This window comes from Mirounga angustirostris, unplaced genomic scaffold, assembly GCF_029215605.1.
Source record: "Mirounga angustirostris isolate CCGP_5_RB_7025 unplaced genomic scaffold, mMirAng1.0.hap1 SCAF_7, whole genome shotgun sequence".
NCBI classification, from domain to species: Eukaryota; Metazoa; Chordata; class Mammalia; order Carnivora; family Phocidae; genus Mirounga; species Mirounga angustirostris.
In genome coordinates, this window is record NW_026991715.1 from 18,780,613 (window position 1) to 18,799,463 (window position 18,851).

Sequence of the window (18,851 nt, forward strand, 5' to 3'; positions counted from 1 at the left end):
TTGTGTTGTACTTACCAAGTTGAGATGTTAATATAGCATGAGTTTTAATTCCTCAGAAGTATGATACTAGTGATAAATTGAGGAGTTTTTTTTTTGTCAAGTTCAAATTTAAAGTGTATTTTAAATTATGCAGAAATGACTATAAGAGATGTTTACAATAATACAAAGTTATCATGAGTCTCATTCTATTTTTTTTCAAAGGCATGACCAAAGTCAAAGTCGGTAAAGAAGACTCATCATCCACTGAATTTGTAGAAAAACGGAGAGCAGCTCTTGAAAGGTAATTGTGGACAGCTGTGCATTATTACTCTCATGTTTTTACTTCAGTAATAGGAGTCTAATTCCATTATATGGCACACTGTATTTTAGTTAATTTTTTTCACACTACCATTTCATGACTGTTTACTAAGAGTGCTTTATACTTTTAAGAAAATTCTTTTAACAATACAATACTGTGTTCTGCTTTTATTAATCCTCACAGTGGATTGATATTTAGCAATAGTATATCTAACAAAATAACACCTATTTTTGTATCCTGTGACATAAGCAGGAATATAAAGGCATGAGTTAGTTGGAGATAGAATTAATGTATCTTGGGGCGCCTGGCTGGCTCGGTAGAGCACGCGACTCTTGATCTTGGGGTTGTCAGTTCGAGCCCCATGTTGGGTGTAGAGATTATTTAAAATCTTTTTTAAGAAAAGAAAAGAATTAATGTATCATAGCTGTAGTCCACATGAGAAGTAAAAAACTGCCAAGCTTCTAAAAAGATATGAAAAGGTAGATAAACTTTTGAATTTTTAGTATTTAGTAATATTTAGGTTCTTAAGAAGTTCTACCTGTATTCAGGTTCTGTTGCATAATTTGGCTAATTATAGTTCATTTAAAGTAATTTTTCCTTTGAATTATTACTTGGTTAGGAACATTATTAAATACAATGAAAAATTAGGTTTGCGCTTTCCTCTTTAATTTTGTATAATTGATTTTGACTTGAGTGCATAGTAGTATTAGTCATTTATTGAGTTGACTGTATACTTAAAGTCTGATGTATTTGCTCTACCTTTTTTTAGAGTACTTGACACATTTCCTGTAGTTTTGAAGACTTGTGTTCAATGTCACATAGTAAAAAGAGGAATGAATAGGAGGATCCCAATCCTAGAATCTTAGCATTTATTCCTTACTTGCTATGCTGAAAATTGAGAAAACAAATTTGAAACTATCTTAAAGCCCAACTTATAGAACATAAGTTGGTAATTACCTAGACATATAAATTTTCTAACTTCATAGGTTTTTTTGGTTTGTTATTTTAATTGAATTTTGTTTATCTTAATTGAATTTGCTTATTTGTTCTTTATTCTCTCTTTTGACTTAAAATCAGTGGTTGTGGTAGGTCGGACAGATTTTAAGGAATAGTATATTTATCTCCAGGATACACACTATTTTTTAACCTATTTTTTAAGACACCTTATTTCTGGGTTTTAGTTATAATTTGTTTACATTTTAAGAAAATACCACAGAAAAGAAGGTTTGAACAATTTACAGTAAGAAAGCTAAAGAATATGCAGTTTAATATTAAGGAGGACTTAAGGAGGATGAGATTATTGTCTGTGAGAATTGCAGTTACTCAGGAAAAGGATTTAAATTGCATCAAGAGAAGTTTAGGTTAGGCATTAGAATTGTTTATGTTATGAAAGAAGTCATAGACTGAATGTTTTTAGGAGTAAAGGGTAGATAATGTTTGGTTTTGATTTTGCTTAGTTCTTCTTGAAAGTGTAACCATGACCCTTTGAGAAACCTTTCAAGTCCTATTTTTCTATGAGTAAATTTGAAATATTTCAGATGGCATGCTTGATAAGGAACTTAATGAAGATTTATTGTACCTAGGACATATAATTTGATTCTACATTCACCTTTCTTACAACTTGACTGCATTGCATAGTACTTACCATAACATCATGCAGTATGAAACATTGAGGAGAGTTGTAAAGAAATACTGAGATTTGACCTGCTAGATATTTGAAAATAGTTTCTTCAGTGATAAATGTTACTTCTTAAATGCTACCTTAGTGGACTTTGCAAGTTAAAAAAAAAAGGAAACAGTGTAATAGGGAGAAATTCATTTTGCCTTAAAAATTATGACTAAAGAAAATATAGGTGTAAAGGTCTAGAAGCAGAGGAATTGGAATGCTTTTTCTAAAGGCAGTTTTCTTAAAATTTAAAAATTAGAGAACAGGCTTATCTGTGGGATACCTAACCTAGTTGAATCTGGTGGGACAGGGAAGTATTTTTCTTTGTATATACTATGATAACAATTTACGTATTTATCTGTTGGTTCCACTCAGAAAATCTAGATGACTGTCTTGAGTGAAAGGATGAACATCTAGTATTAAAATACAGGCAGAGAAAGGGAATGGTTAAGAAAGCTACTCTCCTGGGCACACTCACTAAAGGAAGTAGAAACTACTTGTAGGAAGAGTGTCCCTAAGACTTGAGAGTGCTTCACATTTTACCTTCAGCCCATATTGAGTTTATACTCAATACGTGAGATGAGGTGAGGATACAGTTCTGCAGATATAAACAGAAGTCTAGGGTCGCGTGAAAGGGATTTAGCATCCCTTTTTTGTTGAAGCCTGTGCTCCACTACACACTATATACTGTGTGACTTGGGCAACTTATTTAACTTAAATACATTTTTACTTACCTTACGATGTATCAGGATTGTGTTCACTCCAAGCACCCAGAAATTCAACTGGCTTGGCCTAAGCAGTTAGCATAGGTTAATTAGTCTACTCTTTCGTATCAGGAAGTACTTAGGATTATCCAGTTCATCAGAAAACCTTGTTGCTTCTTTCTGATATCTGTAATACAGCCATTTCTCACCAGTACAATACTAGTCCAAATGTTGGAATTAACTGCAGTAGGCTCCTAATTGGCCTCTTTGTTTCCATCCTTGAACCTCTACTCTTTTAATACAGCAATCAGAGTCATCCTTTTAAAATACAAATCAGACAATATTGCCCCCTTCCCCATTTCACTCAGTAAAAGCCAGAGTCCTTCTAATGGCCTACAGAACTTCACATGACATGCACTGCTCGCTCTGTTACCTCCTTGATCTCATATGCTCCTTGATCACTCTGCCCCAGGCCGCACTGATGTTTTGCTGCTCCTCAAAGATCCTAGGCATTTTCCCACCTTAGAGTTTTTTCACTGGCCTCTCCCATTGCTTAGAAAGCTTTTGTTCCCAGGTATCTGCATTGCCCATTCTCTTACCTCTTTCAGGTTCGTGTGTTCAAGTATCCTCTTTCCAGTGAAGTCTTTTCTGATGATTGGCTTCATTCTTACCTGTTCTCTTTGAATTGCCACCAACCATACCTTATATACTTGATCACATTTGCTCTACTGTTCTATCCTTTCTTTTTCCACAGCATCTGCCAACTTGTTACATAGTATATAATTTATGTGTTTATTGTATTTATAGTTTATCATCAGTCTTCTCTTACTAAAATACAGTTTGTACTGATACACTGAGTGTTCAGAACAGAAAATGACATTTAGTAAATGCTTAATAAATATTTGCTGTAGGAACAAATGAATGTCATCAAAGATCAGGCTCTTTCTGCCTTTCTGTTCTCTCATTGTTAGCACATGTGTTTAAGTTTCAAGCAAGAGAAATATTTTTAACTTTGTTCCTCGGAATTTTGTATAACCTGCTTTATTTTGTTTTATTTTCAATGAGTAAATAGGAGCTTAAAACCCTCAGTGATTCTTCTAAATTTATCAGTAACCTTTCCTTGGAGCAAATGTAAAAAACAACTACAGCTGACTTCCTCTCGTTAAGTGTGATACTAACTTTTCATCATTTCCTTTGTGTCTTCCATTTCTTTCTTCCTTCTAGTGTTTCTCTTCCTTCCCATGCCTCTTTTCATGTGTTCTTCCTATATTTTCCTTTTTGTTCTGTATCCATCCTTTATATATTTATAACCTCTCTGACCTTACTACTGAATTGGGGAGTATTTACAAATACTCATTAATTTAAAATCTATCTTAGGATGCACAGCATCACTCATCATCAGGGAATTGCAGATTAAAACTATAGTGAGATATCACCACACCTGTTAGAATGGCTAAAATCAAAAACACAAACAAGTGTGGACAAGAATGTGAAGAAAAAGGAACACTCTTACACTGTTGGTAGGAATGCAAACTGGTACAACCACTCTGGAAAACAGTATGAAATTTCCTCAAAAAGTTAAAAATAGAACTACCCTATGATCCAGGAATTGCACTGTTGGGTATTTACCCAAAGAATACAGACCCTAATTCAGAGGGATGCAAGCACCCCTGTGTTTATTGCAGCATTATTTACAATAGGCACATTATGGAATTAGCCCAAGTATCCATGGATAGATGAATGGATGAAGAAAGGGTCTGTGTGTGTGTGTGTGTTTAAAATGGAGTATTACTCAGCCTTTAAAAAGAATGAAATCTTGCCATTTGTAGTGATGTGGATGGAGCCAGAGAGTGTTATGCTAAGCGAAATAAGTCAAAGACAAATACCATATGATTTCACTTTATGTGGAATTTAAGAAACAAAACAAATAAGGGGGGAGGGAAAAGAGAGAGACAAACCAAGAAACAGACTCTTCACTATAGAGAACAAACTGATGGATACCACAGGGGGTGTAGATGGGCTGATGGGGTTAAATAAGTGATGGGAATTAAGCAGTGCACTTGTCCTGATAAATATGGAAGTATTGAATCACTGAATTGTACACCTGATGCTAATATTACACTCTTGTTAGCAGAGGGGTGGTAGTTGGAGGAATGGGTGAAATAGGGGATGGGAATTACAGAGGACACTGAACTATGATGAATTGTTGAATCATCATATTATACACCTGGAAGTATTATAACACTGTATGTAAACTATAATGGAATTAGAATTAAAAACTTAATGAAAAAAGTGAAAAAATAAACATCTTTATGAACATAAGGATTATGAAGATGAAGGATAGTTTCATGGCTCGTAAGAAATGCTGAAATTGATAATGGTATTAAGATTGTGAAGGGAGAAAAAATGCAGATCCGTTCCTTTAATTGTCTGATTTAAAAACACACCACTTACAAAGAAGGGAATTTTCATATAAAATGTGCTATTGAGAAAAGCAAAGTAGACATACTGGGTACAACCAGTTTGAAGAACAAAGTTCCATTGAATGTGATAGTACTTTGCAAAGCAAAGTAGTGGTCATTGTAATATTAAAAAATAACGACGTTATAGTACATCTATATGATAGAATTTCATGTGGTAAATAAAAATGGCATTAGAGAATAATATTTAATGCTACAGAAAGGTATCTACAACTTACTGTTTTGTGTAAAAGGATACACGACTACAAGCATAATGGTGTAATATTTTTGTTAAAACCAAAGTCTCTGAGTTTGTGTACATACTCACACTCTTAGAAAAAACATTAAAAGGTAATTATCTCTGGAACAAAAAATCTTTCATGTTTCTGTTCTTAATTTTAACGTTATGTAAATTTAGGACTTTTAAAGAGCTGGTTGATTGCTGTTTACTTCTGTGTAACCCTTCAGAAGTAAAGGTTTACTGTCTTTTTCTAGAATACCATTTTCCAAAATGATTCCTCAGAAAATTAATATGTGGTAGGGTGAAAAAAGGAAAATCTGTAGACAATTGAGTCTTGTTAACATAAGGTTTAACACAGTTAAGCCAGGTTCATTTCCTGCAGGACTTCGCACAGTGGTTAACATTCTGCTGTCCATTATGACCCAGAGGAATATATATGTAATGTATTTCAGACTTTATTGATTGTAAAACCATTCTTTTTCCTAGAATACTGAATGAGACTAGTATTCCACAGAGCTCACTTTGGAAAGCTGTTTTAGAATATAAGTGGTATTAGGTAATTACATTTAGGTTTGAAATAATTGGGATGTTCCAAGCTTGGGTATGACATGTTTTGTCTTCTACGACAAACAACTGAAACAAACTGCTCTCAGCCGTACGCAGTCTGCACAAGTAAATAACAGTATTGAAGAACTTGAGGGTTAAAATTGTAAGTAAAATTCCGGTGGGAAGATACCAACATTTTCTTTTAACACAAAATTAGTGTTCCTGTTGCATCTCGTTTTTAGCCTGATAATATAGGCAGTATATATATATTTTAAGCCACAGTGTAGTTGTCTTGCACATATCTATTAAATGCTCTATTTCTGTGGTAATATTTTCTTATTAGTCAAGGCTAATGACTTGAAGTTTATTTAAATATATAAAAACAGAAGTTAACATGTAAGCCATGATAAAATACTCATCTTAACCATTGTATAGAATTTGACTTTATAGAAAGTTACCAATGTTTTTCTGAAACTTTAGGCATATTTTATAATCTTACAATGAGGTAGAAGAGTTACTGATTACATTTGTTCTGCAGAAATAGAATAAAGGTATATTAACTGTTAAGTAAAATACTGTAATTGAAATGCACATGTTAATCATTGGGGAAAGAACAGTTTTTTGAAAAATGGGATTAGATAAGTAAACAAGAATCATTAAATAGTGGACCTTTTTTCTTTTTATGGATGATGGAAATTTGGGCTTTTCTACTTTCTACTACAGGAAAACAAAGTTGGGCTAATAGTGATTAATAATGGTGTTGCGCTTGTCATTTTTATTTTGTGTGGTGTCATACAAGAAAAACATGAATCAAGCTTTTAGTAAAACCTTTTTAAAAATAGAATTTTAAAGAAAATTTAGCCCTTGTCAAATAAGGATCAAAACTGATTTGATAATTTAAATCTGCTGACAAGGAAAAAAACTGGTAGACTTTTCTCCATTTTGGTAATAATAGGAATAATAAAATAGTTGATTGGAATATATATAGTGATGTGTGTGTTGGGACTCTGAAATAATAGCTGGGAACATGTGACTTCACCAAAAGATAAAATTATTCAACAAATTCATATACCCTTTTACAACTCTAATACTTTGCAGTGTGAAGTTGGGTAAGTTATTCACCCTCTCCTATATCCCCCACCTCCATGACCTACCATGTCTCTTTTTATATAATTATGAATTTGCAAAAGATAAAATGCTTTTTAATCCTTAAGTTGCTTTTAAGAGTATAAATAAATTAATGTGAAGGCAGACTGAGGATATTGGTTTACCTAATTTTTATTATTTTATATTTTCTTAAATCTAGGTATCTTCAAAGAACAGTAAAGCATCCAACTTTACTACAGGATCCTGATTTAAGGCAGTTCCTGGAAAGTTCAGAGGTATTATTTCTACCTTAAATTTTCATATGATATGAATGTTCTCATTATTTATGTTTGTTACTTTAATAACTTTTATAAAAATATATGTTCCATAAATAGTTGGATTAGTAAATGGAATAAAATGATTTTTTTGGCTTAGTGTTCTAATTAGCTTTAATTATTTGAATTACTAGCAGAATATCTTCTTGCATTGATAATTTTAGGATGATCAGTTTCTTTTTCAAAAATTTTAAACCACATTTAGAAGAATGACTTACAGGTAGTCTAATTCTCAATGCCCAAGTTGTTGCTTTAGGCATTACGTTGAAATGATTTTATTCGGGCCTCCTTTTAGAGACATTTGAATGTGTTCGTATGTCTACATTCTAATATTCTTAACTGAGGTTCTGAAATGCAAATGTATGTATTAAAAGAGCTTAAATTATAACTGTGCTACTCCTTACATTTGAGATGTTTGGTACATTTGGGGCTCGTCACAGTTCAGAGTTTTAATTACTACCCTTTGAACTTTTTTTAAAAATTTATTTGAAGGGGCGCCTGGGTGGCTCAGTCGGTTAAGCATCTGCCTTCGGCTCAGGTCATGATCCCAGGGTCCTGGGATCGTGCCCCGCATCAGGCTCCCTGCTCAGCAGAGAGCCTGCTTCTCCCTTTCCCTCTGCCTGCCGCTCTGCCTACTTGTGCTTTCTGTCAAATAAATAAATTTAAAAAAAAAAAAATCTTAAAAAAAAAAAATTTATTTGAATCCCAGAATTTTTGAAAAATACAGAATCACACTGTCCTTAACTGAGCATAAGGAGATTTTTCTCCAGACTTTCTTCTTCTTTCCTTATAAACAAGTTTATTTCCTGCAAGCAAACAGGTGGCCAATGTTAAAGTACTTGGCAATTTCTTAATATATTTTGACAAACAGTGTGTTGTTCCATCTAAATGTAAACGTGCAGAAGAAAAGCAAATGGAAAGTCTATTTTTTAAGTTTTCCTTTGAGAGTGTACAAGTAGTGTATTTGAGAAATTAGATCTCACTATTGAAATGTATGAGAGTGAAGAAAATACAACCTCCTTTTTTTCTTTTTCTTTTTTCTTTTTGGTGGGGGTGTGCAGTCCCTTTTGTGCCCAGTTAAACCTCCAGGCTTTTAACCGGTTTGTTTGCCCTTATTTGTCATTCAATTCCAGCTGCCTAGAGCAGTTAACACACAGGCTCTGAGTGGAGCAGGAATATTGAGGATGGTGAACAAGGCTGCCGACGCTGTCAACAAAATGACAATCAAGATGAATGAATCGGATGCAGTAAGAGCTGATTTTTCGACTTGAATAATGAGATGAATTAATGAGCCCAACAATTGCATTTTAAGGCTGTACAAGTAGAAAATAGGATATTAATTTGCTTATTGAGTTTAGTTCTCAGCCACATCAGTTGACTACCGTGGTTATACATGGTTAATTTGTTGCTTTAAAATAAGGAATGTGCCTTGCTATTGGTAACCTAATTTACAGTGGTTTGTTCTTGCTAAATTAGCTCCATTTCTCATTTTTTTTTTCTTAGTGGTTTGAAGAAAAGCAGCAGCAATTTGAAAATCTGGATCAGCAACTTAGGAAACTTCATGCTAGTGTCGAAGCCTTGGTCTGTCATAGAAAAGGTGTGTTTGCCATGTTATTTATGTGTTAACACCGTAAGTTAATTCAAATATTTTATTTAAATTTTATTAAAATGAACATTCTGGGGTTACTATAGAAGAGAGAGCAGTAGTTTAAGAGAATGTTTTCTATTTGAATCTTGTGAATGTTTTTTTGTTCTACTTGATCCTCACTTACAGTTGAAAGGTAGAAAAATCCTGAGCTTATAAAAATATATTTTGAATTTTGGATTAAAACTTGTTCATTTGATTAACTCTTTGTTAAACATACTTATACTTTAATGAGTGAAGATGTCTTATTAGTAACTGATATAACTAAAAATATCAGATTAAAAATTTGATACTTGAAATTTATCTTTAAAATTTTTTTTGTGTACCTGTATTTCATAGAAAACTCTGAATTATTTTCTTCATTTTTGAACAACCATATTGAAAAGTCTGGGGAGAGGAAGTTTGTTAAAAATTGATAGAAAAATTAAGTTGTGATTTTTAATTTTATCATGAGATTTTTATTGTTTTTTTTTAAGAATACAAGGATTTTAATGTTAGGTTCTTAAAATACTTAATAAGTAATTTTGTAGGTGCCATTACCAGTAATCCGTTTCAGTAAAACAATTACAGAAGTTCACCAATACACTCATTATTGAAAGTAGTTTATAACAGCTTTTGCCGTTTGTACTCTACCTCTTAGGGAATGGCTTTATGGTTCTTAGAGAATTTTATGTAATGTACAGTGGTTTCTAGACAATGTGTTATTAGTCAATGACATGTATTCTGTAAACGTGTTTTTCTTTATTCGAAGTATCTGAAATGATAATGTTCAAAAATCTCTTTTAGAAATTTTTAGTATTTCTACTGAGCATTGTTCAAGCATTGTTGTACACCAAGAAAAAAAGAATAAGATTTCTATAAATTGTATGTATAATTTTACCTGGCTTTAAAAAAAAAATTTTTTTTTTTCATTAAAAATTACAGACATTTTCAATTTCAAATAAATGTATAAAGCCAAAAAATATAGTATAAATTGATTGTTAGTGTTCCCATTGCTTTCCAAATTAAAAATAAATCTTTTAGAGGCGCCTGGGTGGCTCAGTCGGTTAAGCGGCTGCCTCCGGCTCAGGTCATGATCCCAGGGTCCTGGGATCAAGCCCCGCGTCAGGCTCCCTGCTCAGCGGGAAACCTGCTTCTCCCTCTCCTTCTGCCTGCCATTCTGCCTGCTTGTGCTCTTTGTCAAATAAATAAATAAAATCTTTAAAAAAAAAAAATTAAAAAATCTTTTATCTTTTGCAGGAATACACAAAAGCAGTGAGCGCTTTAGGAAGAAAGGGGAAGCTGATTATTATATTAAATTATTAAACATAGTTCCTCCCCTGGGAATATAGGCAGTGGTTCTTCTTAATTTTTCTTTAATGTTCTTCTTAACTTTCAGTAGAGCTCTGAGCAGTTGGCATTTATGCCAAAGGCATTTTAATGACTGCTTGTTTTATGTTAATTATTTCAGAATAATTATTTGAATGATACACGAACTGATAAAATTTAGAGGGAAGGTAGAAAAACCATTGCAATATTTAAAAACTTTACTAGTGAACACTAAAAGTGAATCCTTTTTTGTTTTCAGAGCTTTCAGCCAACACAGCTGCCTTTGCTAAAAGTGCCGCCATGTTAGGTAACTCAGAGGACCATACTGCTTTATCTAGAGCTTTGTCTCAGCTTGCAGAGGTGGAGGAGAAGATAGACCAGTTACATCAAGAACAAGCTTTTGCTGACTTTTATATGTTTTCAGAACTACTTAGTGACTACATTCGTCTTATTGCCGCAGTGAAAGTAAGCTTTATTTTGCAATCTTCTTGAGTTCTTCTCACTTTTGTGGTTTGCTTCTAGAGGAATTTGGTTAGCTATAAGGCACGTATTTAAGTGTGTAAGTTCTGTGTTCTACCAATACATATAATGGTTTCAAGGTGATGATTCGTAGCCTAATATTTTCTTCCACTATGACTTGGACAATACAGTAGATATAATTGATATTTTTAAGAGATCTAAGAAATGCCAAATAAGATAAAACCAGTACAGATTTACTTACATATTTACATGTATAAGTTTACAACTAACTGGTAGCATTTATTGTTCATTCTAGCATGAACTGAAACTAGTCATGAGCTTTGTTATCATTAGTAAAGGTATAACAGGAAGCAGAACAAAACCAGAGCTGATTGTTGCGTGAATATGTTTAATGGTGGCTTTTAGCATGCATTTGGACTATAAGCAGACATTCTGTGCATATACTGAAGTGTGTAGTTACTATGTATTTATAGATGAAATGGGACTAGATTAGATAATAAATTGTGTTATCTAGTGGTAAATTTAAGGATAAACAGTTCAGTTTCTGAGTAGTTGGGAAAGTAATCGAGTTAACTAATGAAAATTGGTATTCGGGCGCCTGCGTGGCTCAGTTGGTTAAGCGACTGCCTTCAGCTCAGGTCATGATCCTGGAGTCCCGGGATCGAGTCCCGCATCGGGCTCCCTGCTCGGCAGGGAGTCTGCTTCCCCCTTTGACCCTCCTCCCTCTCATGCTCTCTGTCTCTCATTCTCTCTCTCGCAAATAAATAAAAAATAAAAAAAAATCTAAAAAAAAATAAATTAATTAAAAAAAATAAAAAAGAAAAGAAAATTGGTATTCTACAGGTATCTCCAGTATTCAGACAGTTAAACTGAGTGTTATTTTATCTATCCTGTGTTTCAGAAGGTACTTTAAGATCTTAGGGCGTCTTTCATTTATTGTTATGAGCATTAATTATCATGGGGCGGAGGAACTGGGAATTTACCTTTTATTGAAAGTTATGAGACCTTGTTCCTTGCTTCCTTATGCAAAATTTTTTTAGCTAAAGTCTATGATCAAATTAGTATTCGTCTGCAGTCAGAACATTGATACGCTGCATATTTATTTATCCCTGTTCTCAAGCTAATGGTGACAATTATTGCTAGAAGGTTCTTAGCACTTCAGAATGGTGATATCTTGGGTTTGGTAAATTACTGGTTTTTCCTGTATTTACTCCTAGATGTTACTCTTTATAGTCCTGGTGATTAATTTTTCTTTTTAGTTATTTAAAGAAGTTAACATAGGGGTGCCTGGGTGGCTCAATTAAGCATCTGCCTTCGGCTCAGGTCATGATCCTGGGGTCGAGCTCCACATCGGGCTCCTTGCTCAGCAGGAAGTCTGCTGCTCCTTCTCCCTCTGTTGGTCCCCTGCTTGTGCTTCTCTCTCTCTCTCTCTCTGTCAAATAAATAAATAAAATCGTTTTAAAAATAGAAGTTAATATAGATAGCAGTTATTAGAGTATACTTCGTTGTATATCAGCAGCTTGTGATAAACAGAAATCCGGTTCACAAATAATGGTCCCTGCTTCTCTCCTACCCACTCTCAGCCAGATGGCATGCTTTATTCCTTACTTGCTATGCTGAAAATTGAGAATTCATTCTGGAATTCCCACTAGCATGAGGGCTGCTGTAAAAAAGTAGAGCACCTTTCAAAATAACTATGGGTCCACAAAGGAAAGCTGGGCAGTGTCTGTGGGAAGGAGTACTGGCTGAGAAGAGGACACTCCCTGGCGGGAATGGCCTGCTAGTGTCCTGGGTGGTGAGCCCTCGCCTCACCTGGGCCGGCCTCATGCTGCCTAAATCTTCCTATGTATTTTTACATTCTCCGAAATTACACTTGGATTCATGTTTCCCAGCATAACAGTGACACTAAAAGAGGTACCAGGATCAACTGAGTTTGGGAGATAATGTACAGTATCCCTGTCTTACAGATTCACAGAGCACTAAAATGTTCAACTGTCTAGAAGTAAAAAATAAAACATTTAACTAAGCTTAATCCAGAGACTTCCAAATTGATATGAACAGGAGTTCTTTTCCATTTAATATCTTTTTACATAAATGGAACGGAGTTTGGGAAGAACTGAATTAGTGACTCACTGACTAAAAGAAAGTTAGAGCTGTGCTCAAGCTATACCTTGAGATAGAAAAGCTCTTTTATGTTGGTTTTGTGTTTTCTGCTGAAAACTAGCCCAGGTCATCTGCAGCACGGAGTTGAGAAATTACAGAATAGCATGACAGGGAATTTTTGTGCTCTTTATGTTTGGTTTGGTTTTTGTTTTAAACTAATTCATTTGTATTTGAAAAAGTGATCAATGGACATAATAAATCTAACAGCCCAAAAAGGTCAAGTTCTCTATCTAAGACTGCTAGTCTCAGTCAAATGCTGTTAGATTCTTGTGTGTCTTTACATAATTAGCTATGCATGTGTATGAAGCTAATTTTCTTCCCATCTCTTTCTCTTTTTCTTTCTTCCTCCCTCCTTCCGTCTCTTCCTTCTTGAAGAAGGAACACACTATATGCACTGTTCTTTGCCTACTTTTTTCATTCATTACATTTTAGAGAGGTGTCCATGCTAGCATATGTTGATACATTACATTCTTTTTAATGTTTGCATGTCTGTTAAATAGCATATAAAAGTACCTTAAATTATTTAATCAGTCTAGTTGTAAATATTGTTCTTTGAAAACAACTCTTTGGGCATAAAATACCTAGAAGTAGAGTTGCTTGGCCAAACAGTATATGAATTTTAAATTTCAATAGATATTCTCATATTACTGTCCAAAGAGATTATCATCAACATACGTGTTCTTTCTTCCACCCAAAGATGAAGGTATTTTTTTGTATACGTTTAAATTTCTTTGGTTAGGGGCGCCTGGGTGGCTCAGTCGTTAAGTGTCTGCCTTGGGCTCAGGTTATGGTCCCAGGATCCTGGGATCGAGGCCCGCATCAGGCTCCCTGCTCAGCGGGAAGCCTGCTTCTCCCTCTACCACTCCCCCTGCTTGTGTTCCCTCTCTCACTGTGTCTCTCTCTGTCAAATAAATAAAATCTTTTTTAAAAAAATAAAAAAAATAATAAATTTCTTTGGTCAGTGTGAATTTAAGCATCTGTACAGATGATAAGCCATTTGTATTTCTTTTTGTGTGTATGTGAACTCTTCATGTCCTTTACCCAATTTTCTCTTGTGTGTCTTATATATTTCTAAAAGCTCTTTAATACTACTTACCCCTTTGTTTTTATCCATATCGAAAATACTTACTTTTTAAAAAAACATTTATTTATTTGAGAGAGCGAGCACATGCCCAAGCACAGTGGGGGGCAGGGGCAGAGGAAGAGGGAGAGAGAAACTCAAAGCAGACTACTCACTGTGTGCAGAGCCTAACGCAGGACTTGATCTCACGACCCTGAGTTCATGACCTGAGCTGAAACCAAGAGTCGGATGCTCAACCAACTGCACCACCCAGGTGTCTGAAAATACTTTTCTGATGATAAATTTGAAACTAAGAGTACGTTGAGAATTAGATGTAGAGCCAAAGCAGGGAAGGAACTAAGACCAGTCGAAATTTGGGCCCTAAAGAAAGATAGATTTCAGCCATTTACAATATTACCTATGCCTGGCCTTATATCCAGGAAACTCCTGCTTTCCTCTTTGTACAGTGCATGGCCTCTCATTTCCAGGACTCCATATTTTGGCTAGCACTGTTACCTAACATATTAAATAGTAAACTCGTTGCATGCATTCTCATGTATTGGCCTTCTCTGAACCACTAGAGTAGGGTCAGGGGTTGAAGATAATGGTTGTCAATGTGTTTAGCACTAGAACTCTTAAAAAGAATTCTCACAGGATCTAAATTCATAAAATATATCAAATATTTTTTAAACCAGCCCAGTAGATGGGTACCCCAAGGAGTTGTTGAAAAGCCTCATTGTTTGGCTGCAAGTTACCAACATCCTTTTAGGATTCCAGGAAGCTGAGCCATATACTTTCAGATATTCAGTGAATTGGAAAGTGATATTAATTAAAATTAAAATTGCAGTGTCTTGATGGGCCAGGAAAAATGGTCCACAACTGCAGCCTTGTCTAAGCTAGACTAGTTTGCATACAAATGTATAACATAAATTGGCAGGAGAATGGAGGTCCATAGTGGGTTGTCATTGTAATAAATCTGTCCCTCTTAGAGGGGTGACTGGTTCTACTAGAGCAGACTAGCATCTTGACTTACAGTTACGATCTTTAAGGTAGCATTTTTAGATTAAAGTATGGTTTTGATTCTTGTGTGTGTGTGTGTGTGTGTGTGTGCGCGCGTGCGTATTCCAGGGGTGGGTAGGAAAACAAATGAAGAAAAAGTTAACTTCTTACAGAACTAAGATTACTTTTTTCTTTCAGAAATAACCTGACTTCTAGTAGTTTTACCTTTATTTTATAGCTCCTCCATCTTTGTCATAATAAATATGTGATGGTTCTGGAATCTTAGGAGTTAATAAATTGGACAGAGATCAAATGAGTTTAAATTAGTGTATCACCAAAAAAGCCAATTTATATATATTGAGAACTTAAGCAAATATTGAAATTAGAGTGCATTTTGGTTACCTTTTGCCCTGTACTGGTACATATTTTAAGTAATCAAATTGTTACTACAGAGGAGTTTATAAAAAGGAACTGATATGGCCCTCTTCCCCTAAAGACTAGGAATATAAATCTTAAAATTATTTTTTGTTGGTGCGTGTGTGTGTGTGTGTGTGTGTGTGTAAGGGGTGAGGGGCGAGAATTTGTTTTAAATGGTAGTGACTTTCTGAATCTAGTTATGGTAGGTGTATTTAATTTTTGTGATTTTGTCCCAAGTTAATATGGCTGAGGCAAAATTAATTTATAATAAATGTCTTAAGGAAAATGTTGTCTCATAACTATAAGAAAAGCAAAGGGGACAGTAAGATATACTTAGTAATGTGAGAAGAAAAATTATATGAAACGACAAAAGAAAACTAACAAAATGGATTTAAGTACCTATAGATAAGGTGCTTTGATTTATCAGTTTGCCCAGGACATCTTTTATCCTGGTGAATATGAAATATGTACAGTCTTTGGAAAAAATACTTTGGTTTCTGGTGGCTTTGAAGTTTTCAGTGCTATTGCCCACATTTTTAAAATACACAATATGATATGAATGCAATCTGATTATGGTTCTTTTCCATGTTACTAAGTTGTTATTATTTGCACTTTTAGTAGAAATCTCAAGTTAATCACCTCTAATATATATGTGTGTGTTTAGAAGTCATCCATAATAGTACCTGCTAATTATTAAACATCCGCTAGGTTCAGTCACTGCTACATATTTTTCATTTTATTTCCAATCCACTAATAAAGATCTCATTTTCTTCCTTTTATATTTGGGGAAACTATGGCTTATAGAAATTAATTTATCCAGGTTCATAGTGACAAAGCTAGTATTTGAATACAAATTTGATTTGTTCCAAAGCCTACATTGTTTTTTTGTTTGTTTGTTTTTTGAGAGAGTGAGTGAGCGAGAGAGAGCATGAGTTGGTGGAGGGAGAGGGAAAAGCAGACCCCCCACTGAGCAGGGAGCCTGACGCAGGGCTCACTCCCAGGACCCTGACGCAGGGCTCACTCCCAGGACCCTGGGATCATGACCTGAGCCAAAGGCAGATGCTTAACTGACTGAGCCACCCAGGCGCCCCAAGAGCCTACATTTTTAGAATAAATTATCTACATAGTTTTCTCTTCAGCAAGTCCCTGTAAGAACATGTATTTATTTACTGTTTCTTGATCCAAAAAGTTCTTTGTTTGGAATAATGAAAATAACTCTGGTTTAGTGCTTTCTGCTTCTTTACCCAGTTTATCAACGCTTGCTTCACTTGTTCAGTTAGCAAATACTAACATAAATACACATGTATCCCCAGCATCAAATTAGGAAAGGAATTACTATTGAATTTCTCCTATCCTGTTTATCCCCTTTTCTCCTGAAATTCTAATTACTCTCATATTCGTACTTCATTTCTTCCATCAACCTGCTCTTGTTTTGCTAAACCCTTTGAAAGGACTAGTGGATTTGATTGACTTGGTCTGTTATGGTCTTTTTGTCCAGTTCTTCCTTTGTCCAGTTCTTCCTCCTAGATAGGTTTTGTGTGTGTGTGTGTGTGTGTGTGTGTGGTCTTTTTGTCCAGTTCTTCCTTTGGTCCTGCCTCCTAGATAGGTTGTGTGTGTGTGTGTGTGTGTGTGTGTGGTTCTTTTGTCCAGTTCTTCCTTTGGTCCTGCCTCCTAGATAGGTTGTGTGTGTGTGTGTGTGTGTGTGTGTGGTCCTTTTGTCCAGTTCTTCCTTTGGTCCTGCCTCCTAGATAGGTTTTGTGTGTGTGTGTGTGTGTGTGTGTGTGGTCTTTTTGTCCAGTTCTTCCTTTGGTCCTGCCTCCTAGATAGGTTGTGTGTGTGTGTGTGTGTGTGTGTGTGTGTGTGTGTGGTCCTTTTGTCCAGTTCTTCCTTTGGTCCTGCCTCCTAGATAGGTTTTGTGTGTGTGTGTGTGTGTGTGTGTGTGGTCTTTTTGTCCAGTTCTTCCTTTGGTCCTGTCTCCTAGATAGGTGTGGGTTGTGTGTGTTTGTTTACACACACATAAATGTACGCACGAGCACCCCTACTCATTTGCTCTGTTCATTTTGTATAGGACTAGCTCTCCTTTTTTCTTTTTCTTTCTTTTTTTTGAAGTGTGTTATACCTTTACTTTGTTTTATTTGCTGTTGGTCATCTCTTCCATATTTTTCTTCACTTCCTGTTGTCTTATAGGTTTTCTCGTTTTATTTTTGCAGTTTCTGGTCTGTTTCCAACACTTAAATCTGCTTTTCGATATTATTTAGTAGGAAAACTTACAATGTAGTTACGATACCAGCTTTTTCCTATTGATCTTTCTTCAAAGCATAAAACTCTTAGAAATCCTATTATAAGTCAAATATAAAACCCAGTAGGCTAGTGAAATGTATCTTGTATGTGGTTTTTGTTTATTCAGAGCTGTTCTGTTTCATCCAGTCACAGGAGCCTTTTTTAATTCTTGTTTTTAAGCAAATGAAAATGGACGTTTCTTTTATATTGGCATGTTTATTTTCATTATCCCAGTATATGAGAATAGTGTGTAAAATACTTGTTTTTTTTTGTGTTTGTTTTCAGTTTCACAGCACTTCTAGTATTTTGAAAGTATTTCAGTGTTAACTGTCACTTACTAGCATTATGTCATTCACTTACAGGGTGTGTTTGACCATCGAATGAAGTGCTGGCAGAAATGGGAAGATGCTCAACTTACTTTGCTCAAAAAACGTGAAACTGAGGCAAAAATGATGGTTGCTAATAAACCAGATAAAATACAGCAAGCTAAAAATGAAATAAGAGAGGTGATTAATATAAAATGCTTTACTTACAGCTTTACTCAGATTTTGCATGAGTCATTCATATATGCATAATTTTTCATAAATTTTTTTCTGAACCATTTAACACTAACCATTTTTCCATAATTTTATGAACTGTGTTAGAATTACTTTAACTTTTTGATCATCATTAAAATCTCCAGAGCCCTTTGTTATTTCCACATGATTATGGAACAGATAAAGAAGCACACAAGGAAAAGATTTAAATTAACCTTTAATTTAATAATTACACAGTTCTTTTGAGATGGTCAGTTTGATTTCAGATAATTACTTATTTTGTATCTAAGAATAGTTTTAGAGCATAGACTTGCCCCACATTTAGCTTTCCAAGCAACATTATCCCCCATATATATGTACTATATATGGTATTTTAGTAAATTTGTATAAGTTTATTATAATTTATACACTTTTTTTGCCATGCTTCAATAAGGAAATTGAAGAGGTAGGACAACCTTTATGTTACTAAAAGTAAATGTACCTGCTCTTTGAAGAGTATGTACCACTGTTTTGGTTACATGGTGGGAAAATACCATTTCATTGCTTTAAGTTTCAGTTATTTTATTTTAGCTACTCCATTGGCCACTAATCACAATGTTTTGTTGTTTCTGTACTGAACTTTATGTTT

The 18,851-nt window shown here is 34.6% G+C and overlaps 1 protein-coding gene across 3 annotated transcripts in view; it reads left to right on the forward strand.

Annotated features, from left to right (window-relative positions):
* The window catches only part of SNX2 (sorting nexin 2), a 53,736-nt gene that overhangs the window by 32,498 nt on the left and 2,387 nt on the right, over positions 1-18,851 (forward strand). For all 3 annotated transcript variants that reach the window (XM_064595825.1, XM_045891609.3, XM_064595826.1), the window contains exons 7-12: positions 202-280; positions 7,221-7,296; positions 8,469-8,582; positions 8,839-8,932; positions 10,548-10,753; positions 18,050-18,193. In XM_064595825.1, coding sequence (XP_064451895.1) covers positions 202-280; positions 7,221-7,296; positions 8,469-8,582; positions 8,839-8,932; positions 10,548-10,753; positions 18,050-18,193 — 713 coding nt within the window. The remainder of the gene's footprint in view (positions 1-201; positions 281-7,220; positions 7,297-8,468; positions 8,583-8,838; positions 8,933-10,547; positions 10,754-18,049; positions 18,194-18,851) is intronic.